This window comes from Oreochromis niloticus, linkage group LG17, assembly GCF_001858045.2.
Source record: "Oreochromis niloticus isolate F11D_XX linkage group LG17, O_niloticus_UMD_NMBU, whole genome shotgun sequence".
NCBI lineage: Eukaryota > Metazoa > Chordata > Actinopteri > Cichliformes > Cichlidae > Oreochromis > Oreochromis niloticus.
Window position 1 is genome coordinate 6,668,618 of NC_031981.2, and position 26,645 is coordinate 6,695,262.

Genomic DNA, 26,645 nt, shown 5'->3' on the forward strand with positions numbered 1-26,645 from the left:
GGCGAGGTAAGATTTTCTGAATATTAGAGACTTTTTTTCTTAAAGTGTTTAGGACAGTCCAGTATTCTTTGATTGGTTCATCTTATCTCTGTACAAATACAATTGTGTGATTGGATCAAAAAAAAAAAAAGTTACCAGGGAGGGCCAAGATGAAAGAAAGGTGGGATGAGTTTTAATGACCCATACTGGTAGCCTCATACTCAGCCTGAAGGCCATTAGATCTACACTTTAACAAAGGGGTGGGGAACTCCAGGCCTCAAGGACCGGTATCCTGCAGGTTTTATTTGTCCTTGATCCAACACAGCTGATTTAAATGGCTAAATTACCCCCTCAACATACCTTGAAGTTCTCCAGAGGCCTGGTAATGAACTAATCCTTTGATTCAGGTGTGTTGACCCAGGTTTGTGAATAGTATACAGTTCTTGTTGAGAATAATTCACCTTAGTGTTAAGTGACTGTCTTTAGTGAATCAAAACATGTGCATTTTGCATTTGTTGCATGTGTATTTTTTTTGTCTTTCAGTCACTGAACAAGTGCAGCCTGATTTTGCATCCCAGCATGATGGACATGCTCCCAGCAGCATGCCGCACACCCTGCACCATGCCCTTCTGGATAGCCAGGAGCTGGCTGCAGAAAATGCTGCTCTGAAGCAGCAGCTCACCCAGTGTAAGGAAGAAAGACAGATGCTGTTGAGAACCAGAAAGAAATCGAATTTTATGAAGAGGAGGGGAAGCAAACAAAGAAAGAAATGGAGATTAGGTGTTGGAAGCAAACACTGCGCCACCAGCAAACCATCTTGATATTTTGTATTTTACCACAGATTAACAATTTCATACAGCAAATGTTTTGTACTTCATCAAAGTTAAACTACAAGCCTCGAAGTAGTTTGACTTATAAAAGTATGTGACCTTATTGATTTAATTTACTGCCAGATACTGGCTGTAATAAATCCTGAACAAGAACACCCAGTGAGCATAAATCACCATGATGTGAAAGGGAATTACTTTGATGTTTTATGCTGATCTCAGTGTTGTCAATATTGAAAAATAGTATATCGTTTTAAAAGGTCAAACAAAGAAAGTGCTCATAGTGCCCAATGATGAATATATTGGTTTTGAGACGATCCTATGGAAACTAAAGCTTTCTAATTCATGTGACCCTGACCTTTGACTTTGATGCATTACTTAATAAAATGGTGTATTTTTTAATATTTATTCATATAATTGGAGCCAAATTTAGCGGGCATTTGTGGCTTCTATAAGCTGAAAAACTTGAGATTTTAATACAGGGAGTGCAGAATTATTAGGCAAATGAGTATTTTGTCCACATCATCCTCTTCATGCATGTTGTCTTACTCCAAGCTGTATAGGCTCGAAAGCCTACTACCAATTAAGCATATTAGGTGATGTGCATCTCTGTAATGAGAAGGGGTGTGGTCTAATGACATCAACACCCTATATCAGGTGTGCATAATTATTAGGCAACTTCCTTTCCTTTGGCAAAATGGGTCAAAAGAAGGACTTGACAGGCTCAGAAAAGTCAAAAATAGTGAGATATCTTGCAGAGGGATGCAGCAGTCTTAAAATTGCAAAGCTTCTGAAGCGTGATCATCGAACAATCAAGCGTTTCATTCAAAATAGTCAACAGGGTCGCAAGAAGCGTGTGGAAAAACCAAGGCGCAAAATAACTGCCCATGAACTGAGAAAAGTCAAGCGTGCAGCTGCCAAGATGCCACTTGCCACCAGTTTGGCCATATTTCAGAGCTGCAACATCACTGGAGTGCCCAAGGTGTGCAATACTCAGAGACATGGCCAAGGTAAGAAAGGCTGAAAGACGACCACCACTGAACAAGACACACAAGCTGAAACGTCAAGACTGGGCCAAGAAATATCTCAAGACTGATTTTTCTAAGGTTTTATGGACTGATGAAATGAGAGTGAGTCTTGATGGGCCAGATGGATGGGCCCGTGGCTGGATTGGTAAAGGGCAGAGAGCTCCAGTCCGACTCAGACGCCAGCAAGGTGGAGGTGGAGTACTGGTTTGGGCTGGTATCATCAAAGATGAGCTTGTGGGGCCTTTTCAGGTTGAGGATGGAGTCAAGCTCAACTCCCAGTCCTACTGCCAGTTTCTGGAAGACACCTTCTTCAAGCAGTGGTACAGGAAGAAGTCTGCATCCTTCAAGAAAAACATGATTTTCATGCAGGACAATGCTCCATCACACGCGTCCAAGTACTCCACAGCGTGGCTGGCAAGAAAGGGTATAAAAGAAGAAAAACTAATGACATGGCCTCCTTGTTCACCTGATCTGAACCCCATTGAGAACCTGTGGTCCATCATCAAATGTGAGATTTACAAGGAGGGAAAACAGTACACCTCTCTGAACAGTGTCTGGGAGGCTGTGGTTGCTGCTGCACGCAATGTTGATGGTGAACAGATGAAAACACTGACAGGATCCATGGATGGCAGGCTTTTGAGTGTCCTTGCAAAGAAAGGTGGCTATATTGGTCGCTGATTTGTTTTTGTTTTGTTTTTGAATGTCAGAAATGTATATTTGTGAATGTGGAGATGTTATATTGGTTTCACTGGTAAAAATAAATAATTGAAATGGGTATATATTTGTTTTTTGTTAAGTTGCCTAATAATTATGCACAGTAATAGTCACCTGCACACACAGATATCCCCCTAAAATAGCTAAAACTAAAAACTACTTCCAAAAACATTCAGCTTTGATATTAATGAGTTTTTTGGGTTCATTGAGAACATGGTTGTTGTTCAATAATAAAATTATTCCTCAAAAATACAACTTGCCTAATAATTCTGCACTCCCTGTATATGTTTATCCACTGTGTAATTTTGTTATGGCGTCATTGTAATGTTGTAGGTTGTCATGTTGAAAAAGGTCTAGGCCTAGTATATTGTTGTAATGTTTGAGGACGCTATATAAAGAAATTGTGGGTAATATAAAGTCTTCACTAATTTTTATATTTGGTGTGATCTTCAAGCCAAATCTGAAAATGATATATTGAAAACCTTAAATACCAGACAGACACACACACACACACACACACACACACACACACACACACACTGTTTTCTCTAGCTTCAGCTCACAGGCTGCTGCCTTGATTATTTCCTGTTACATTTTAGGTTTATCTTTTCCCTTCACTGCTTTCAAGGTGATTTCCAGGTGACCAAGAATTAAGGTACCAAACCCTGATGCCCCCTCCATCATGGTTCAACCTGAGGATTTGTTGGCCTTTTCCCTCCAAATACAGCTTTTCTTTTCTTTTTGCTGTTAATTTTTAAAATTTGTATTTATCTATTTTCCACATTGTCTGTTTGTGCTCTTGAATCTTGAAAATGTGTACAGTTTGCCTTGGATCTTGAGGCAAATAAGGCATGATTCACAAATATCAGTCTGTCTTAAACAGCAGACCATTAGTAAGGTGATGCTAAAAACATCTGATTCTAGGTGGATTTTTTGAGAAGTCTGCATCATGAATGATTAATCAGCTGCTCCCTTTAGGATCATCACAGTGAATCATCTATCTCCATCTCACCATGTTTTTTGTATCCCTCCATTACACCAACTTCTCTGCATGTCCTGCTTCACTACATCCAGGAATCTTCGCGGTGGTTTTTCTCTTTTCCTTCTATTTGAAAGCTCCATATTTAGCATCCATTGTACAGTATATCCAGTGTCCCTCCTTCACACAAACCATTTCAGCCCTGCGTCTCTCACTCTGTTTCTTAACCGCTCATCCCTAGCTGTCCCTCTGATGTAGGGTAGACCAGGGTTAGTTGTCACACTTTTTACTCCTGCATGAATTGTTGATCATTGAAATATTTTAACATGACAGTATATGGTATGGGACTGATTGTCCCTATAGTTATTAATGGGGTTTCAAGCCTTTTGTAAACCTTCCCTTTCCGTTGCTTTGGAAGAGGTTTTTAAACTCATCCACCTTCACCACCTCTGCTCCTTGCAGTTTCACTCTTACACCTGTCTCCCACTCGTTCAAGATATTAAATACAAATAGGATAACTTTATAACTAATAGCTTCTGTTATTAGTTAATTCGGGCTGTGTTTGTCTTTTTGTGATTGTGTGTCTGTCAAAATTAGACCTTAGTTTAAGCCATTAATGCCTTATTTCAACTCTACGTGAATGAAAATCGTAAAACAAGATGGGCAGCGCCCCCAGTTGGCCATATTAATATCACGTTTCAATATTTATGACCTGAAACAAACTGTGATTTTCTAAGAATAAAGCGCAATCTTCTACTTTAGTCTTACAGAAAATGAACAAATAATTAATTGTGTCTGCATTAATATATAATAAGAATATAATAATATTTTATTTTTACTATTGAAATTTGAGCAGCTTTGTTGCGTATATAGAATGTACCGGAAGTGCACCCTACAACTTCCGTTGAAATACAAATCATGCAGCGCCGCATTTGTCATTCACTTTAGCGTGGTATGAATTTCTTAAATTCCCTGTGTTTTGTATTTGTCTTGTGGTTGTATTCGTGTTTGCGTCAAATGTTGTTACTTTTAACAATGAGAAGGGGCACATAAAGTGTAACCAAACCTCTAATTCAGCACTGTTTTTACTTGTAAGCTAGCTAACTTTAGCTAGCCCTTTCTGTTAGTATGCCGGGCTAACTAAACTATGCTATGGTACCCGTAGTCGCGAGCCAAGTACAGCTGTTACGGTCACACGGTTTTATTCCTTGCCGAGCCAGAGAACAGTTATTTCTTTCTGCTTTCTCTCAGCCTGATCAGTGGGATAAAACCATGTTCACTCCGCCGAAGGAGGGGATGCCCAGTATGATAGACAGGGCGCTGAGGATGAGGAGGGAGGAGCAGGCTCGTCAGGTGGTCCTTGCCTGGGCTGTTCTCAACGTATCTCTTGCTGGCATGATTTACACTGAAATGTAAGTTACATACATCAATGTTAAATAACGCTGCGTGCTTGACGGTGTGGTTATGTACTCGTCTGGTTTTATTTTTTTACTTTTCTGTCAGGTCAGGCAAGCTGCTGAGCCGATACTACAACATTACCTACTGGCCTATCTGGTATATCGGTGAGGCCCCACTACACTACTGCACAAACAGCAACGCAGACCTAATATACCGTATTATGCTACATATCAGAATTGTGTTTTGCTTGTCTGTTCAGAATAAGTCCCTATGTATTCTCAGCTGTGCTTGAAGTAACCTTTACAATGTAGAAAAGTCTTGAGTCACGCTTCACTTCTTCATGTTTTGCTTCCAACCAACCAGACTTTCTTGTAAGGTTATGTGTTCTTGCTATAGTTGTCCTGACTTTCTGAAATTCCTTCAGTTTTTCTTTGGACATTGGCTGCTTTGACAACAACTTTAAATTGTATCTTGAGAGACTTGTTTTTCACACTGTATTTCAATTCGTTTGCACATGCTTAATGGATTATTGCACCTATTTTCCTAGCAAAATATGAAGAAATGAGGGGAATCTTGCACAGTACTATATATAATGCTAAAAAGCATTGTGCCAAGAATACAGGGAAATGTCTTTTAATTTGCCATCTGCGTGTTCACACTCTGCTACAGTGTTTTATTTTGTTTTTTTCTTTTACAGAATTGGTGCTTGCCTCCCTTTTTAGCCTCAATGCTCTTTATGACTTCTGGAAGTATTTCAAATACACAATGGCTCCATCCACCATTGCTGTAAGCCCTGAGCAGCATCACCTTCTGGGTCTGAGAAACACAAGTGAGGCGCAAATTTATGGTTTATATTTTTCCACAGCTTGTGTCCAATTCTTGCTATGTTCAAGACCCTTTGTGGCAAATAAAGTAGCAGAAAGGAAGCCCCCCCCAATCTTTAGATCAACATATGAGCCAGAGTTGGGGTTTTTTTGTTTTGCAGGTATTCAGGCATCTCCACCCCAAAAGCCAGAAAAGAAGGAAGCTCCGGCTCCAGCCCAGTCATCTCCTCTGCAGGGCCAGAGCGTGCTCAGCTTTAGTCCCTCTCGTACAGCCTCCAGCAGCCCCAAGTTCTCCCCCAGCTGTGTTCCTGGATATAGCCCCACACTCAGCAACCCATCCCCAACAAACAGTGCAGGAGGCCCCTTTTCCCCTTCTGTGTCCTTTGGAAAGGTACTTTTAACCAGGAGTGACATGAGTACATGAGAAAAAAAGAAAACTGAATATGACTGACTATAACTCCATTTCCTTTCCATTAACGATTTTCCTTGTTTCAGGTGCTGAACTACAGTCCACCCTCTGGCTCCACTCCTTATCCCACTACAATTGGGTCAGCAGAAGGCTCCAGCTTGAGGGCTCGCTACCGCACACCTCCCTCCGTGTTTAACTCCCCTGGAAGCAAGGAGGACTACATGGAGGATCTGAAAAGTCTGGAGAGGTTCCTGCGAACAGAGGAGGAAAGGAGTCACCGGAGCCAGCTTGGTAGGTAGCTAAACTGAATTGGAGATAAAAGTAGAGTAGATCACAGAGGGAATTGTAGGTTTCATTCACACTTTTTAAAGCGTGAATGAATGAATACAATTAGGCAGTTGGGTTTATGCTCACAAGCAAGTTTTGAACTACAGCCTTGAAGCATAGCCCCTCTCTTGGACATTGTACAGATCCAAGAGTGGAAAATCCTCATTATTTGAAACTTTGGCTATGGTTAGCATAAGCATCGCCCATTCTAACATAGTAGGTCACTTCTGATGTCATGATGGCGTCATTCCCTGTGTAGGAAGTCCAGAGTCTGTGTCTCCAAGCCACAGTCCTACGTTTTGGAACTACAACCGTTCGGTGGGAGATTATGCACAGAGCCTCAGGAAGTTCCTCTACCAGCCTGCATGCCGCTCTCAGGCGCCTTCTGCCCACAAGGACGAGACGGACCTGGGCTCCAAACAGGCTGCAGAGGAGGTCTGTGTGTCGGTATTTGTGCTGCTATCGGTTGAAAGATTAGCCGTTTTGTTTTTTCCTTTAAACTATAGTTGTCTCTTTTGGAAATGTTTTTCTATCTCCTTTCTGATACGTAGGTGTGGGCGAGAATCACAACCAGTCGCCCAGTGTTGGATCGCATTGATGGCTGGACAGCCAAGCTTAGAAATGTGAGTAGGGCTTCACTTGATTATCTATATATCTAATGAATTCCAGGTGTCCATAAATATTTGATATGAATTAAAAAATTTTTTTTATTTGTGTCTGCAGTGGATCAGTGATACTATCTTGGTCCCCTTGGTCAAAGAAATAGATTCGGTTAATAGCCTGCTCAGGAGAATGGGCTGCCCAGAGCTCCAGATAGGAGGTAAACTTCTAAAATCTGCTATTGACTGATGAGTAGTAAGGAGATGCCTCAAAACATTTCCAAATCAATTGAAATGGACACTCTGTAGGCACTGTTATGCCAGCTACTTTACTTTTTCATTTTTTTTTCTCCACCAGAGGCCAGCATAAGCAGTCTGAAACAGGCAGCAGTGACCAAAGCCTCTTCCATCCCTACTTTGAACTCTATTGTCCAATACTTGGATATCACACCCAACCAGGAGTATCTAGTGGACCGGATAAAGGGTGCGTTTAATATTAAAGCATATAGGCATTAATTTATTTTTTTTTAAAAGTCCTGTATACCTGCATCAAACTAAATAAATTGTGTTATGTTCAGCCATGAAAAATGAACACTGTGGACCTGTGATTGGACTTCACTGCATATGTGCTGTGTGTTTTATTTCTTCTTTGTGTCAGAGCTGGCTCACAGCGGTTGTATGAGCTCCTTTCGCTGGAACGGTGGTGGTGACCTGAAGAACAGGAAATGGGATACAGACCTTCCTACTGACTGTGCTGTGAGTGTACATAACCACACCCAGCGATATCCACACAGACATAATGAGCAGCAATTAGTCTTAAAATGCAGTTTATTGCAAACCCAACAAGAGCATCACGCAGATCAGGATAGCAGGACCAACAGAGATCTCCATATCTTGAGTATAAAATACTAGCTCTTGTATGTATGTATGTATGTATGTATTTATTTATTTATTTATTTATGTGCATTTAATAAATGTCACATGTGAGTATACTCAAAATGTGTTTAAATTGCACCAGTGTTGAGTTCTCATCATATAAATGACTTTTTTTTTTTTTTAATGCTTCTAAAGGACAAGGACGGGGTGTGAATGAGCTAAAAAGTAAATGTCAGTAGCAAAGGGTGGAATAATTACCGTAATTGTTCTACTCGTCAGATCAAAGCAACCTTGGTCTTTTACTGCACACGCTGTGGCTCAGTTGTGTCACAATAACCACGTGTCTGTCTTCTCAGATCCTCATGCATGTGTTTTGTACATACCTGGACTCCAGGCTGCCTCCGCACCCAAAGTACCCCGATGGGAAGACTTTCACTTCTCAACATTTTAGCCACACCCCAGACAAACCTGGTGAGCGCACCATTAGATAAGATTTAAAGAATAGTACTTAAAGACTTAAGATGGCCACTGTTTGATCCTCCTTGAAATCCAGCATTGCTTTTTTTTTCTTTTGTGTAACCTTTTTGTATTAACTCATAGATGTTACCAAGGAGAACCTCTTCTGCATTCATCAAAGCAGCACCACTCCTCCTCACTACCAGCTCATCTACCAAGGACATGTCTACAGTCTTCCCAAGGTTCTCACTCCTTTTTATTTTCTTCTCTTTTTTTTAGGAATGCACCAGTTGTAAAATTGTTGGCCATTTGTTAATTTAAACACTGCCTACAATGTAGCCAATAATTTTTCAGTTGTTACATATTCCTCTGTTTTCCCAGGGAAACATTACAATCTCTTTCATGGAGGATAACTTAAAATACTAACCCCATTATCACAAATGCTGGGATGCTTAATAAAATTATTTGCAAATCAAAAACCCATGTTTTATTCATAAAAGAATAATTCTTGTTACTTACATTAAATCCATGGGCCTTCCTCGTCCTAGAGAAAGAGCCAGCATGTAACAGGCGTATCGTTCAGTAACAGTTGAGGTTTTCTTGCTTGTTTGTAACACTTTATTGTGCTGATGTGAACCTATGTTGATTTCGGTTACAGGGGAGGAACAACCTGTTCCACACAATCCTCATGTTCCTCTATGTTATTAAGACCAAGGAGTCAGGGATGCTGGGGTGAGTTTTTCTCTTTTTTCAAAACTAGTTGGATTTTAATCTCCAACATGAATAGAGCCATTAGAAAGAATCATGAAATATTGATTCATTTTCCCGATAGAAGTGATGCACTAAAGTGCAGATTTAATATTGACTTTTATTTTTATTTATTTTTTATAGTGACTACTTTGACCTTGTCTTGTGCACTGTGGTTAAATTGTTCTCATATTCTCCTCAGGAGAGTGAATCTGGGCCTCTCAGGTGTGAACATCCTGTGGATATTTGAGGACTGAGGCGTCATCCTCAAATATTAAGTGACAAGGAGCTCCAAGTGGATTTGAGGACACGTGTGTCCCCTTTCTGGTGCACATGAGCAAAAAAGCCCCAAAAAACACACAGCACACAAGACTTCAGTTAGAGTAGATGCATGTTCTCTGAACATTTTCATGATTGACAGCCTGCTGTGTTTTCGTTTGCATTTTTAGGGACATGTTTCTTTTTCACCAGAGTGCTTATGATACAACAAAGAGCTGTATTTTTTAACAGTGTTTGGGGTTTCTGATTTTGTACTTTAAGAATGTACCCGCATGGCAGCCTTGTAAATAATATACCTCAGATTTATCTGGTGGACAGCAAGGGCTCAGACCCATCAGCTTGAATGTAAATAGCAACCTTTTGTCGCTCCCCCCCCCCCCGTCCTGTTGTAGTTTAGAATGCAATAATCAGATTATTCCTGGCATGCGCTTGAATTACTGGGGAGGAGAAAAAAAGACCAGTGGATAGTGCAGCTATGCTGAAAGCAGTTGTACATATATATGTACAGCTACTGAAATGCTGCACATATATGTACAACAGTCAAACTATATGTGATAGAGAGATGAAAAGCCTTCAAGTCACCAACGTCTGTTTCTGTGAATATTTTTTTTTCCTTAGATTTTATACCACCTTCTACATGTTTGTTTGTTTCCGATAACGCTGTTTTACAAGTGTCACATGAGACTTGGAAATTAAATTGAAATATTAATAATAAAAAACCACTTGTTTCCTCATTTCCTTGAACTGTACGCAATATGCTTGGGATTTAAAAAAAAAATATATCTTAGGCATCCACTTGGTGGCAGTGCAGCTCCTTATTTGTGATTTGACCTTCCTCTTGTACCCGTCTTATGTATGTACCACCGCATGATGTGATGCAGTATATTGACTAGAGTGTTGATGAGCACTCCGCTACACACAGAGTGTAATAGCACAGCCTGCTCCTGCTTACTTTGACATAAGTGGATTTACTACGTTGTAAATATTATTTTTTTTCAGAAAGAAAATTGATTATTTTCCACAAAAAAGATCTAAGTGTGCATTTTATGAGATTTCTTTTGAAACCGCATTATCTGCAAAGCTCACGTTTGTTATGTAGTTTATTGTCGTCCTCTTTTATAAAAAAAAACTGCATTTCCCAGAGTGTATTTAACAACCCGGCTATCTCTATTGGGAAATGTAGTCTCAATTTCTATTAGGACTCTCTTTTTAGCTATTTTAAATGTATTATAATAACAGGTAACGATACTGTTCTTTTGCTGCATGTATTGACGTCCAATAAAAAGTCATTCATGTACGAATAACTGGTGTGAGAGGTGTCCTGTGGGGCATTGAGCTACTTAGTGGAACTACAAGAGCCATAATGCATTTGGCCTTCGTGGCTCCTCCGCTCACATCCGCTTGACTCGCTATCCGTGCTGGAAAAAGGACTTTGAGAAACTGCAGCGATGTCAGTCCAGGTTGTGGCAGCGAAAATGGCAGAGGTCGAACTCAAAGACGTCCCCACCGGCAAAGACCTGCCGGCTGAATCCCCGGTGACACCCACGTCGGAGGGCAAGAACCTCCCCAGAAACGACCCGCACGAGGCCGGTTCCGCGGCTGCCGCGTCCCCTACCGCGGAGCCTTCCGCGAAAGCCGGGGAAGGAGGCACGGGCTTGCTCACCCCAAACCCGGCGAAGATGCCTCAAGCGTCGTCTATGAAACGTTCGGACCCGCAGCAGAACGGCGGGGAGGCGTTTGTCAACCGGGACGGAACCGTTGCCGAGGCTCCTCGCATGAAAAAGGTAAGCCAGGCGGCATTTTTCTCCCCTCCACATAAGTGCTTTTGCATATGCTCGCTGTTGCTGGACCACCACTAAGGACCTCGCCGCAGAGCGAGCTTGCTGGGAAAGCTGGCATTGTGTGACGATGCTAACAGGCTAGCTGGCACCAAAGCTGAATCGGCGGTGGCCGTTAACGGTTTAAATTATGCTTTTCACTGCTTATAACACAAGGGAAGGAATGTTATTCTTTTTCTCATACCCGTTTTCACGAAGGCTGACATTTAAGTGAAATATTTAGGACTCCGGAGGTGGGCGACAGTATCCAACTGTTCTCACAAGTTGTGCTGATATTGGGTATTTAAAAGCTCTCTCATAGCATGAGGTCCCACATGCTTTTGTAGGTTTGTGTATATCTGTGTCACATTATCTTAAACATCAACGTGACAAACGCAAAACACAGACCATACTAAGTGCAGTTATTCGCTTAAATCAGTTGCTTCCATTTTTCGGATATAGTGTTTTCAGTCAGAGTTTAATTGTGGCACACACCTTTCTTGTTTTTGAAGAAGCTCTGATTTTTGACACTTGGGTTGTCCCTCTGTGGCACTTCATGACCCTTGCTTGACCTCAGATTATTATGTTAAAACTATTCACAGTTCACTGCCTGTAAAACAGACATGCCGTTTTAGTTTAGTCAAATTTATGCAGTTCTGCAGTTAATGCAGATGTGTGGTCTAACTAGGCTGTAACAGTAGTCAGCGATGTGTGACCCCTGTGACCTGGTTTAAAAAAAACAAACAAACCTCTTTGAGTCTGTAACACCTAAAATTGATACCGTAGTGGGATTTAGGCACGGTTTAGCTGTGGTTGTCTTATCGCTCTGCTCCTTACAAGGTCTTTTTTAGGACAGAAGAAGGGCAACGTTCAAGGAAAGGACATTTTTTATTTGATAAGAAAATGATTGCAGGAGCTTTATTAACAGTTGCATATCCTGTTATCTCTGTAGTGCACTTTATCAGTAGTGGTCAGCTGTTGCACTAATACACATGCCACTTTAGTGTGTTTTGGCTTCAGAAAGCCTCGAAATTGGGTGAAACCCGGTGAAAGGACAAGTCGGGTGGGATGCACTCCCCACCCACACCATATACTACGTCAGTGATCCTATCCCATTAAACCAAACCCCAAGGAAACCCAGCTTAAAGACCTTTTAGCCAAATGTTTGGTAGTACAGGGAGAGAATGGAGTGCACACCAACAGCAGCACAGAGCAGATGGCTTCAAGTACCTCAGACTGTCAAAGCGAGCCGGCATGTAGAAGAGAATGAGCAGTCGGAAACACCGGGCTTGCAGGGGGAAGCGCAGCCAGAGCTATGGGAAAGCAACAGCCACATCTGTGCTACTGGGGAGGCCAAGTTTGAATGCAGGTGCAAGGTACAGACTGTTGATTAAGGGGAAAAGTAGTTGTGAAAATTTACTTAAAATAGTGCTTTTTTACTTTGAAAGTAAACATTGTAGTCACACTTGTTAACTCTTTATCAATATTTCCTTCAAATATCAGTGCAGTCACTCTATTAAACATCTGATCATTATATGTTGATCTTTATATCCTATTGTTATGGCTTAGTTTGTGTGATTAAAATGTATGTCTGTCTTTGAATTTTCATTGCAAGTGTGTTGTCTTGTTTCAAGTTCATGGGATGCAGAGAGTCCAGAAAGCTTGAGTTGAGGATGAACGCCACTCTGAACACTTTTAGGGCTGAAGTCTGCCTGTTATGTAAATTTAAGCAGTGTGTTGGAACTGTATTTGTCTGATCAACTGTTTTTCAGTATTTGTGTTTATTCACAGAAGGTTGCCTGCAGCCTATTTATAGATGATGAAGTATAGCAGGAATAATGGTACTGCATTATAGATTTATATGACCACAGACTGGCCTCGAGCATCTGCTGAACTGTGCTTCCCCAGTTGCAGTAAAGGCTAAGTGAAGCACTGGGGACGATGATGCAAGTACGCAGCCAGGCAGGGCAGCGGTGTTGACTGACTGACTGGATGGCTGGCTGGCTTTTAATCCTTGCCTCTATCATGTCACCACATGAGGGGATTAAAAGGCCAGCTCGCTGTTGTAGGTGAGCCCAGATGTAAGCTTTCTGAGTCAGTGATGAGTGTGATTGTAACCCGTCCAGCTCGGCTTGAATATCTCCAGCCTCTGGGAAGTTCTGGGTGAAGGCTCCAGCTGCGGAGTACTTCAAGAAGCGGGCCTAGCTGCTATCGCGTTTGCTGTGCGAGACTCATACGGCAGGCAGACATTTTTCTAGCTGCGTACTTGGTCAGTAGTGTCACCTGCCTGATTTGGCAGGGATTGCACTTCCTAACAGGTTTATGGGAAGCATGCATAGTGATGTTATTAAATGACTTCACAGAACAGCAGGATCATTCCTCTCTGTTGTAATGTTATGTCACCTACTAAGCTGATGTTCCTGGTAGTGCTCACTGGTAACAAGCTTAGTGACCTGTGGCTGCTCTGCTCAGGACGAAAACAATTTTGAAGGTGGGGTTGTGTTTCACAAAGTCAAAAATCAGCCTAAGTTGTTGTTGCCACGTGTCGATGGTGCTACAAGTTTCCACTCTAATGCCACTCATCATTAACTGTAACTATATTTACACCAGCTTGCTCTGTAAAAGGCACAATTGTTTTGATCAGTTTCATACAGGTGTCAATATGGTGAGATGAAGCAGGGAGCTAGTACTATGTGCTGAAGCCGGCTGAGCTAAAGATTGTGCAGCCTGTTTGTTCATTAGTTCCTTCCATGCTCTTGTGATTGTTCCAAGTCATCTCGTGAAGGATATGAGGTGGCTGCTCTGTGGTTTCTCAGCGTGGTCATCCTCATGCAAGCACATTGATCTTCATCTCCCCGTGGCTGTTCTCAGCTACAAAGGAGAATGTGTCACTGTCCTTCCCCTGCGCCCCTCTCATTGGTGAGTCACCTCGGCAACTGAGCTGGTCTGTGTGTGGGGGAGTGCCTGCATTGTGGTGATCACATGCACTTCCTAAGGGATTGAAGTTGAATTATTATGTCCTAACCCTACTTGTGTATTCTTCAAATAGATTATAGGAATAAATATATTTATTCAAGTCCCCTCTTCAGATAAACTTGTAGACCCTGACAGATTTAGTTATTTAACTATCCAATATCGGACAATTTGTTTGTTTGTTTTTTTTAAACATACAAAAACAAACAGATTTCCCTAACATTTTGTTGTGCGTGTTATTTATGAGTCATTATTAAGTTAACATAACAATGCAGTTTTATTGTCATGAGTCATGGATTACAATATGCTCTGTTGACTCTGCTGGTTGTGTTTGTGGCGCACTACACACACACACACACACACACACACACACACACACACACACACACACACACACACACACACACACACATACATCTTTCTCACATCTACTTTATTACTTTAATTTTAATATTTTGACTGTTATAAATACCAGTACCAATCTATCGGTAAGGAGCTAATATCAGCCAATACATGGGCCCCACTGATATACTGGCTAGACTGTATTGAGCTCATTGCCAACTCTATTCTTTTTGGACTCTAGTAGAATGAGTCGAAGTTCAAAATAATCCTTATTTATCTTATACTGGGCCATGGTGCAGCCCATTAGTTTGCCAACTTTCTTCTGATTGGCTGTCCCTCCAAAACAGAAGGTTTGAAGGTAGGGCTGATGTGCTCACAGCTATCTCTCTGACTTCATACTGAGCCGGTTGTTGAAACACAATCTGACCCTTAATGTTTAGAGCAGTCTGAAGCCTGTGGTCACTTGAACACACCTTGACCTCATTATCTGAAAGTTTGCGCATGTTTAATATGAGCATCTTGAAAGGTGCTGTATAAATACAGTTTTACTTTTTGCTGGCGACTACTTAAAAGAAAACTGTTATGGTTCCACTTTGACATAAACTATTGAGTCTCGAATTTAATACAAATTAATTACTATAATCATCTTTTTGTTGGCTAGCACGTCTCTACTACAGACACAGCACAAAGAACTGTATTTCTACTGTCATTTTTACATCTGTCTAACAACGTGACAGCTTCACAAGTGCCCTTAAATGCTGATTTGGAAACTCGATGACAGGACTAAAAAGCTCACAGGAGTTGTGAGGTCCCAGCAAGCTTTAACGCATTGTCAGAGGTCACCGGAGAAGCATTAAGAATGATGGACAGCCCATGGCCAGACCTTGAACCTCATGGTAGTTTCAAGGCCTGCCTTAGTGGGAAAGTTCCTGGCCCTGAGCAGAGTCGACTGTCTAAAAAAGAACAAACCCAGTTGTGAGGAGTGGTGGAGAGGGCCAGGCATGCTTGCATGGGATCCACTAGTTAATCAGACCTGGGTAGAGCTTTAATGGCTGTAGTAAGTGGTTGGGGTTTTAATGTGTGTGTGTTTGAGTGCATAGTTCGAATGTAAATGATTAATCAATCAGTTAGTCACTGGTAAGCCTGATTGGTTATATATGTATGTAATACTAACATAAAAGATCAAAGAGCTGTATCTGTCGATTACTGTGAAATACTACCAGGCAAGAGACCAAGTAATATATCTCAAAATAAATGCTTATAGGAACTGAATGGTACTGTTGTGTGATTTGGCAAGTCTGAACTGCCTCTTCCACTCATGGTAGAGGGTGTATATTTGGCCAGCTTTGCCCTCAGTGCACTTAGCTGAGGTTTATCGCTCTTTTTAATGGCCTACGAGTGAAACCCCCGGATTTATCTGATCTTTCTCTGGTGCTCTCACTCTCCTCTCGCTCAAATTACCATGTCACACCACTTTTTATTTTTGCTCCATCTCCCCTCTGGTTCTGCTCAGGCTGTGTGCCTCATGTCAGCCTGCTCAACAATACTTTCCAAACAGTGGATCAGCAGACTTCTTAAAATAACCCCCAAAACAGTCTGAGTTACAAACTACCTACACCACAGGATACCGCTTCCTCTGTCATTTTTTATTATTTAGCTTTAGAGCCGTGTCTCACTTTCTCACAGTCTTTGTGTTCCCGTACAGTGCAAGACCTTTTCCCAGCGTGAATCCGAGCACCACTACGTGTGAGATCATGCCTGCCTAACCATCTTTATCCATGCCACTCGGGCCCAATCAGGAAATGGACTGTTAGTACTTTACACCAGTTACAGTTTCTCTCGCTCCAAGTTGCCAAATAGTTAGCCCTTCATCACTGTCCAGATGGGTCGTTGTAGCGGCTGCTCTGCTGTAGGGCTGCATGCATGGATGGATAAAATAAGAATCAGAATTTTCACACTGAAAACGTGGTCACGTGGTCAACATATTTGTTACAATATTCTCAAAACTAAATGAAACTAACCAGCAGCCTGGTCATTAAATCCCAGTTGTGCAGTTGATAAATAATGGCTGCTTTCATTATGTAATGCATTAAAGTAAAATGCCACAACCAGCTTTATTTATATAGTGCTTTTATTCACATATGAATACACACAACTCTTGCTGTACTTCCATTAACTGTGGACTGGCTGAGAGGTGAAGTCAAGCAAACATTAGACAAAACTGTGAGCTGTAATAAATGTAATAGAATAGAGTGGGCGTAATGTAAAAATCTTTAAACAGTTAGTCCTGAGGTCTTCTCCATACCCACACTCACATACTTGCTTTTGGGAAAAATTACTACATAATCAACTATTTTGGATTATTGTTTTTCACGAATGTGGCAAAGCTGTCCATGCTGAGGAACCTAAATGAAGCAACCAGTTGAAAGATGCCTTGCAGCCTCTGAATTTGGGGCAGGGACCAGAAGAAAAAATAATATGCTCAAGGTGCACTCTTTGTAAAGTAACAAATTGAACCTCTAACATCTACTAGTTTTTGGCCCTCTAGCGATTGTGAATGGTATTATGTAGTACTGTCACAAAGTAGGTAGTATTACTTTTCTTTGTAATCTAGCAACACCCATCAACATAGAAGAAATAACTATGTTCAGTACCTAGAGGCATTGTTAAAGATTCAGTGTATCCACAGCCACATAGAAAGAGAATCTGTGAATGCGTTCTTTGTTTCTATTGGCAGTCCCTCAATGGATACCTGTTCTGCGGGCAGTGGCTACACTGCTTGATAGAACTATGCGGTTGTACAGCCAACATTTGGTAGGGACACAGGCTGCTTATGGTCTTATGGGTAAAAGATGGTTCTGTGGTGGTCGTGTGGACAGCTTTGCAGACCATCATTTACGCCTTGTAGGTGTTTACGATCAGCGGTGGCAGTATCACAAACTGTGCGATACTTCTGCTTGTGCCGTTGGTCCTTCAGCCAGCTGCGGGGAAGGTCGACCTAATAACATACAAAGAGCTGAAGCGAAATCAAGCATAAGCTTCTGGGTTTATTTGTGCAATTTGCTAACATACTTCCTCTTTGTTGTAAAGTAAATCTGGTTTGGCACAGGAAAATTCCAGCCTAGTGTGAGGCTGGTGGCAGCACTAAAAGAAAAATTATAGGCAAACAATCTAAATGCTGATGGTGTCTCTGGTTATTATAAAGAATAAACACAATAGATAAACACAATGGATGTCTAATGTTTCTTTAATGGAAAAGGGAACTAATTGGCAAGTGAAAACTAAACAAATTGGAGCACTTAAAGTTCCTGAATGGGACAGCACTCTCTGCCAAGTTTGAAACTTCCCACCATCTTACAGGCACAAACCTTGCCCACCTGTATAACAGAGCTATTCAGCTGTGCCTGTATGTGATGCAGTGCCTTCTGGTGAGATGGCAGTATTTTGCACTCTGGGATGAGAAGACATTGTCACGGTAGATTCTGTGACATTTTAGCACGGTGGTTATACAGGGTTACCTTGGCATTAAGGGTGTGCAGCTGTGGGGGGGGGGGGGGGGGATCACTGATCACTGATCACTTGCATTTAACCTCCCAGTCTTCTGCTGTTCTTACCGCACGCATTCATTTCTAAATTAGGTTGCACCTACGTGTATCACCTTCCACTGGCAGATGATGCTGCTCAGTATAGATGGGGATCTGAACACCTGTCCTTGGACAATTCATGAAGGTTTTCCCCCTTTTCTTGCCTGTGGGTCTGTTTTGAGACTGGCACTTTAAGAGTCTTTGCATCCCTCCCAATGAGTGTACCACCCACACATACACATCTGCAACTCCCCAGTTGAAACTCATTTCCTGCCTCGTCATCCCAGCTTGGTATCACTGAGCATGTACAGCTGATTGAGTTACACATCTTTCCATCAATAGGCTCTTTACAAGCCTCAGGTCCTTGGCACAGAGGAGTGAACATAATGAAGGGAAAAGAAGAGCACTCACTTTTCCTGGAACCCATGTTCATAAACAACCAGCATAATATGACATTTTAAACCCCTTACTTTAGTTACTGTTGAACCAGCGAGGGAGCCCAGGCTTTTTGTTTGTGTGTGTGTGTGTGTGTGTGTGTGTTACAAGTATGTGCGACCTCCAGCCTACAATGCTGAGTACACACGAGAATCTGTGGACATTAACAGACAAGTCGTCAAGCAGGAGAAGAAAATGGTGTTGGGCTGTGCTTGTTTCAATTTCCCCATACAATATAAATTATGCAAGGTTCTTGTGGATCCTTAATGGAAAACAGAAATGTGTAATATTGTTGACTATGTAAACTTGCTTACTTATGGTTCTAACTTTAACACTGCAGTCAGTCACATAGAAGTAAAACTGTAACAGAACAAATACCATGGCAGACACTTTGTAACACCTATAATTGTATGTTTTCAAAATTACACCACAGGGGCATGCTGGGTAATGTTGGCTAGACAAAAACAACCTGTTAGGAGCTGAGAGAGGCTTCATCACTAAATTCAGGAGCTTTGTATGCTGTATGATTTACTTAGTTTAAAAGAGAAGGGGGAAAAAATGGCAAACTAACAATATAAATATTGAATCCAGAGTCTGTTTTTGTTATTTAGTGTTTTTATTTTATTTTTATTTTTATTTGTATTCTGTTATAAGAAGCAGTAGTATAAGGAACTGTACAGTGGTTTAAAAAAAAAAAAAAAAAAGTTGTCCAAGTCACTGTCATTTCTGGATATTTTGTTTCCCAAGAGCCAGACTTTCTTGTCACCTTTAAAGAGGTCTTGAGCAATTGTTCTTTGTTTGCACATTAGCTACTTTTTCGCTGAGTTTCAGATGACAATTCTCATTGGAATTTTTTTTGTCTGTCTTTAAGCCACTTAACACTGACCCATGAATCATTCAAGCATAAAAAAGGAACCTAACTCAAGGGATGAACCATTGTTGTCTACACATAACTGACAAAACACTTCATTTGTTCCAGTTCTTTAACTGAAAATACCAAAGATGAAAGCGTTTGACAGGCATAAAGTAGTATTTTGCACCAACAAGGTGATTCCCAAAAAGCTGTTGTTCAAAAACTTGGCATATCTCACCATGGCGTGCAGAATTTTCTGAGATCTGGTCATGTAGTTGATCAAGCTGCTCTTCGCTGAATGCTCGTCAGAAATGGTCTTAGCTGAAGGGTGTCTGTGAAGAAGCCATTCTTAAAGAAGGGAAACTGAGGAAAAAAAACACAAAGGTATACCAAATTACCCTGGAACTGGACTGAAAATCAGTGGCAGCAGTTCTTGTGGAGTGATGAATCCAGATTTTTGAACATTTTGGTTCAAATCATCATTAATATGTACAGAAGAGATCAGGAAAGTGGTATAACAGTGAATGTCTACAGATGCTTGATTTTTCACCATGGCAGTGATTCCAATGCTGGGTAGAAAAATGCACCATCAGTGATGGATTGGCCTCAGCAAAGCCCAGACCTCACCATTATTGAAGCAGCGTGGGATTTTAAAAGAAAGCTTTCTAAGAGAGTTCAGGCTGTGTGGAAGAACCCAGGCATGCTTAAAGACATGAAACCACTACTTCCCTTTAATTTTCTGTTGATTCTGTAAAAATATTGTTATTTCGCTGATCATACAGTAATATCAAAATGAAAATCTCCTTTTGTTACAGTCCTAATTTAAACAAACAAAAACAAAATCAGTAGTGTACATTTCTGGTTGCACCTCCCAACAATACAGCGAATGCTCTGTACTTGAGCATTGCAAGTGAACAAAGGAACAACATTGTGCTCAAAAAGTGCTGCCTCACAAAAGGCCTTCACAAAGCCTGAAATGAGCCCCTACACACCCATCTGTCTATCCTGCTTCCTATTAGTTAGGCAAAACCACCAACTCTTGGCAGACAGAGACAATGGCTGCTAAAGCTTGAATCACCTTGGAGCTGGATAATGGATGTATAAATCCACATCTAGATGTACACTTTATTACATTTGAGCTAAGGAAATTTCACTGATATGAGCAAAAGTAATGTTCTTTACTTAGTTAAGTCAGGCACATCATGTAAAGATGCTTTGCTAACAGACTGCTGTTTGAGTAGTACTGTTTGAACAGATAGCCCTCTTCACAGTTGTGTTTTAGTATTTGATTTGTGGTCTTTTAGCTATCATTGACTAAAATGGCGAAACTCCAGGGTGTAAAACCCAAACAATAAGCTGAATGATGCTAAAATGTTACCTATAGCTCGGGGAAACTGCAGAGTCATATGATAATTATTTGCATAGGTGATATATGGGGGAAAAACCTCCTCCTTGGAGTAGCTTTAAACACCAGCTTTCCTCACATTTCATGTTGTTTGCTGCTGTGCGGGTTTTGTTGTTAGTGGGATTAATTTATAAAGACAAATCCAGCCTAATGACCAATGAAGAAATTGCTCCACAATCCTAATTAAACATAGATCATCGACCCCCATAATGGGTTTATTCAAAAATAGAGCAGCACCACCACCCCCTACTGTGCGCTTTTGATGTAATTATACCTTCCCCACAGGGAGCTGCTGCTATTTTTAGCATTTCAAAAAGAGGGAAGACAAAACACAAACACGCATTTCCAGAGACGAATCACTTAATTTTTGAGATTTGTTGCGGCGTATTCTTAAAGTGTGTGGTGTTGCTTTCAAGCTTGTGGAAAAAATTATGTATAATTACTTAATTTAACATTAATCAATAATCAATTATGTTTCTTTCTAATGGTTGCATTTATTGACCCTGCAGTGGCTTAAAAAAGTTGACTGGAGATGGATCTGTATACAGGCAGCAGATACAGTTTGCTCTTCAATTTGCTAAAAAGGCCACAGACACAGTTTTGATGCATCACTTAGTCATCGTTTGTCAATTGTCGCGGTTTGTTTTCTCTCAGATGTGAGAGCCATATAGTCAGAGTAGAAACAATTGATTATTAAATGAGCTGATCAATAGTAATATTGATGGCTTGGTCATCTCTGTGAATGGAGGTTATTTGACCACAGCCATTGAATGGGATTGTGAAGCCTTTGGGCACCAGACTGTGCCCTAGATTTACGTAGTGGGGAAAAAAAAGACCCTGTTACACAACTGAATTTTGGGACTGTGCATGCGAGATAGATAAAGACTATAATTAGACTCAGTGAGATTTTCTAATAATAGAAAATCTTTTCTATTTAATGCCACAATGCCTGTGTTAATTTTATATTTAATCATAAAGATTTTGATTTATCTAAGTATTATTTTTTGTGTATTTTCTGTTTAATGGTCTCCTGCTATGACACAGTAATTTAGCAACTTTTGGATCAACACAATATTTCTTCTCTTAATTAGAAATGATTTGAATTTGCCTGCTTGTTTTTAATGAACAAGTCTAACAGTTTTTTTGTTTCTTTTTTTAAAATCAGAATATTTTGCTTTGTCAGTTTATTTTGAAGACTCAAAAGTTTATCAGTAATGTTTCTGGTGGTCACTGCAAGTAAAATGTGGCATTTAAAATCGGCGACACAGCAAAACATTTCTTTAAAGGACACGTAGAAGCTCCCCCACCACCACCACCCCCACCCCACCCCCACTCAGTGGTGAATAAGAAGGAAGAGTCTTGTGAAAGAAGAAAAAAGTTCCAGAAAGCCCTGCATGTGTCTTCTCTCCCCCGTCTCTGTTAAGTAAGCAGGTAGAGTTTAATCTGTCACTAAGCCCCATCATTCATTGCCTGTTCTCCTGCAGTATCAGTGTCCCTGGGTTTTTACTGTGACTATCAGGCCATATCAGAAGGACAACGATTGTTTTAGTGGGGAGTGCTCGGTGTAGATGGCCCTGCATACTTTCCATAGTTTTATAGCAGCAGTGGGATCATTTCAGGCAGTAGCAGTAAGAGAGAGACATTCAAAAGGAAGTAGGCTCATTCAGTAATCTGCCCTTTATTATTATTGTTATTGTTATTTTATTTTTTTAAAGATTTTTATTCTGATTGTCACACACAGTTTGTAGGCAATAGGGGGAAAAAAAGCATTTTTTTTCATTTCATGTTGCACAAACCAGAGCTTTCCACTGCCTAACAGAAATTTCTGCAAAGTTTGTTTAGCCAAAATGTGAATTTCAGTCTATGCAGACAGCAAAAGGTGTGTGATATTATTATTATTATCATTATTATTATTATTATTATTATTATTATTATTATTATTATTATTATTATGTTTTGGGGGTTTTTTTGGATGATTTATCAGTCAATTGCTGTATTATCACAAACGGATTGCTTGCAAAATTGCCAACTTGATCCCATTCAGTCACAGACTGATAGCAGACCGACTCTACCTTATGGCAGCATTTATGACATTTAGTGACAGTGTTGTTATGTTATAAATATAATGTTATATTGTTAGATAAAACATAGATGAAATGTATTGATAACAAAAGCTTGCAACAGAAAAGACACACCATGCTTCATTGCACTGTTGGTGCGTGTAGCTTATGTACCAATGAGGCACTGTCATTAGAAACAACTGAATAGGCACTACATGTCCCTCTCAAAGACGCACCCAGACCGAAAATACCTACAGCTCCCTCTACTCTTGTACAGTTTCATCCTGGTGAAAACGTTGAATTACAGTTCAGGTCCATTCAGTTTTGTTTTTGTAGAACCAATTCACAGTAAAAGTTGTCTCTGGGTGCTTTTTATTTTAAGGTTTCCATTTTTGAAAAAGAGAGAGCGAGAAGTGTGTTGGTCCCCTGATGGAGTCTAGACTCTAAAATCTCCTTTTGTGATGAATTAAACTAAAATTTTGTACAGACATTGCGTTGATATCAATTTTAATATAGCTGATTAACAATTTTTTTTTTTAAAAAAGGACAAACATTTGCTAAAGTACTAGGTACGTGTGCTGCTAGCTGTTCATCTACATAATGCATCTTCACATTTTTTGACAGAATATGTGCTGATGCTGCAAATAGGCTTGAGCGAAGGGCTTAAGATGGCTTTCTCTGCTGCTGACGTGGCTGCACTGAGCCTAATGAAGCTCTGCCTGGCACAAAGCCTCTACCAACATATACATACTGTGTGTGTGGGCACGTGCTAGCCCATTGGTAATTGCATGTTGTCTCAGTAGCTGCCAAGTGTATGCACGGTAATGGTGGGCGCATGATTGTGCGTATGTGTGCCTTTTTATTTACAGTCTGAGCACTTGTCTGTGTGTATAAATCAGAGGGGGCATTCTTACATCATAGGCAACCTCAGGGCAGCACACTGTGCTCTGATTCTGAAACATATCCTTATACACACCACCTCACGCTAGCTTCCTTCCTTCCTTCATATTTTTTCACTCTTTATTGGTCAGAGCAGTCAGGAATCTACTATTGGGTGAGAGGAAGGTAATAAAACCACCACCTGAATGGGTACACTTGTTTATACAAGGCAGGATGGATCCATATTTTCATGTTGTTGATGCGAAATTCTGTCTTTACCATCTGAATGTTGCAGCAGACATTAGGACAAGGCAGCACTTTTACTGTTCTTGTTTTCTTAAATTTTGGTGAGCTGCAGCCACTGTTTCATGATCTTAGCCCACAGAAGCAGTACCTGGTGTGGTCTGCTGCTGCTGCTGCTTCAAAATTTTACATGTTTTGCATTCAGAGATGCTCTTCTGCGTACCTTGATTGTAATGAGTGGTTATTTGACTTAATGTTGCCTATCTGTCAGCAGTCTGGTCATTCTCCTCTAACCTCTTACACCGAGGCATTTTCTCACAGAGAACTGCTGCTCACTGGACAGACCATTCTCTGTAAACCCTAGAGATGGTTGTGTTGGAAAATCCCAGTAAATTAGTAGTTTCTGAAATACTCAGACCAGTCCATCTGTCACCAGCAATCAAGCTATATTCAAAATCACTTAACCTTTCTTCTGCATTCTGATGCTCAGTTTGAACTTCAGCAGCTCGTCCTGTGTCCACATGCCTAAATGCACTGAGCTACTGCCATGACTGATTAGATGTGCACAGGTGTACCTGACTTTGCTTGGTGTGCTGTGCTGTTATCAGCTAATACTAGCAAGCTCGGCTAGCTAGGTGGACCCTAGGTGTGTCACTACACTGTATGGCAGCATAACACAACGAGAAGCTGTTTGACTTCTGGCCACCTGCTAGTTGATCAAAGTGACCACACCCCTAATAATGTTTACCTTTTAAGCTTTAATACAGATTTTTGTTTTTTGATTCAGGCGGTAAACATGTTCATTAATCCTATAAAGTAATAACATGGGATATGAGGATTCACTCCTTAAGTGACGATTTTAACTAGACTGGCTTCATTGTTTGTCAGACGATGCTGCTTGGACATAACACCTTGTTCATGAATATCCTTAATCTCTATCTGTGATGTGAGCATTACAGAGAGTTTGTGTCCACTTCTTTCTTTCTTTTTCTTCTTCTTCTTCTCCCCCCCCCCCCCCCCCCCCCCCCTTTCAGTCAATCTCAATGCTTTCTCTGCCTTTTACTTGCTTGTCTGGTTTGTGTGACTGCTTCTGCTTTGCCAGAGCTTACAGCCTACAGAGCCGTTTCAGTAAAAGCCAGGCCTCTCTGCCAGAGTTCTGCCCCTGTTTTTGTGTCTGGCCTTTCCTGTGGCGTGAGTTCAGACACGATCTAAGCCACAGGCTTGTTTTTCAGATGGTTATTGTTTTGCTTCATGGTGCAGGTTGTTCTCTCCAACTATTGTTTTCTCTCTCTTTTCTTTTCTTTCTTTTTTTTGTAGAAAAATCTATGCATGAGTAAGAAACCCTACTCTGTCGCCTCTAATTTCACTCTGACAAAGGCAGTTTCTCATTACAAAAGCAAAATGGACTCCTCCTTTCATGCCTGTTAAACATGTTGGTCAGTATCTTAACTTTTGTCTATGGAAGTGCCAGTGACGTGCAACATTGCACAGTATTTAGACATCAGGCGAAGATGAGACTGGCACCCTTTAACGCAGATGTTACCTCCCTGAAGGCCAAGCAAAGATCGACAGACGGTCTGCTGCTTGCTTGTGATCCAGCGGTAGCGCAGCCTGGGTGTATGACAGGCCGAGCTGTATTCAACAGTTTAAAAAAAACAAGGAAAAAAAAGGCTCAATTGTAAGCCGATGTGTCAGTCAGCAGCTTTGTGCGTGCTTGAAGATCCAGCCACCTGTTAGCTCTGTCAGGTTGATAACATTGTTCACAACGTGGATAAACTGTGATGGTTCAGTGTAGATGTTGTGAGAATAATAGAAAAAAAGGAAAAATGATCTTTAATTTTTAAATTTTTTTTAAAGACTTGTTCATCAGTGCAGTTTGACTTGAATCTGAGGCTGCTGTAATCCAGCCAAACTGTGGGCTGTGTTTGATCTCACTTTAATTACAGAGGCAGGGAAGTTGTGAAAAGAGACGGAGAGCGACATAAGGAGAAAAATATATTTTTAAAATATTGTCGACACCTCTCTGTCTGCTGCAGTCTATTATAGGTTTTCTTCTACACAAACACAATAGTGATCCAAGAATAGCAAGTAAAACCACTGAGAAGCATGTCCACAGCTCTTACATGTGGCATCCAAGAGCATCTTAAAAACAAGCACATAATAAACTGTGGTCGGCTCTCCACTCTGAATCAAGATTGTTTACGGAGGAAGAGTTGTAACAAGAATGGAGTAAAAAGAGACAATCCTTTATGGTCTCTTTTTAGTTGCTTCCTTTAGGACTCCATGTCCTCTACAGAGTGCTGCAAAGCAACACATCCGTTGCTTTGTCTAGTAGACTTCATAAAAGCCTGAAGGACTTCCTCTGCTTTAAGAACCAAGGCCAAAACACACAGTTAACAAGATGTGGTAACAATACGTGTTTCCACCAAGGTGTCTTGACAGCTCTTTGGCTTCTTTATAGTGACACACTGCTCGTGGGTATCTGGGAATAATTTAGGAGTTGAATGGAGAAACGTGGTTATGAATGCCAGCATGCTTCTGTGTGTTAGTGAATGTGAATGAATGGAGGTGGATTCCAACACATGTATTAAATTACTGGAGTTGCTTAGCAA

General features: G+C 40.8%; 2 protein-coding genes across 4 annotated transcripts in view; both read left to right on the plus strand.

Moving 5' to 3' along the window:
• The first annotated feature begins 4,412 nt into the window (after positions 1–4,412).
• On the plus strand, positions 4,413–9,889 carry tmem209 (transmembrane protein 209). The gene is made up of 15 exons (XM_003450718.4): positions 4,413–4,479; positions 4,779–4,939; positions 5,031–5,089; positions 5,623–5,754; positions 5,911–6,140; positions 6,245–6,449; positions 6,745–6,920; positions 7,037–7,108; positions 7,209–7,305; positions 7,443–7,568; positions 7,743–7,840; positions 8,317–8,431; positions 8,561–8,658; positions 9,075–9,148; positions 9,366–9,889. Exons 2-15 carry the CDS (start codon positions 4,800–4,802, stop codon positions 9,418–9,420), a joined length of 1,677 nt encoding a protein of 558 aa, XP_003450766.1. The 5' UTR covers positions 4,413–4,479; positions 4,779–4,799; the 3' UTR covers positions 9,421–9,889.
• Positions 9,890–10,800: 911 nt separating this feature from the next.
• The window catches only part of ahcyl2b (adenosylhomocysteinase like 2b), a 48,828-nt gene continuing 32,983 nt past the window's right edge, over positions 10,801–26,645 (plus strand). Inside the window, exon 1 of one of the 3 annotated variants that reach the window (XM_003450697.5) lies at positions 10,801–11,226. In XM_003450697.5, the coding sequence (XP_003450745.1) occupies positions 10,891–11,226 (336 nt within the window). In that variant the 5' untranslated portion in view covers positions 10,801–10,890. Of the gene's footprint in view, positions 11,227–12,428; positions 12,636–26,645 lie in introns of those variants that run through there. The other 2 variants (XM_005455566.4, XM_025899647.1) reach the window with 2 other exon arrangements.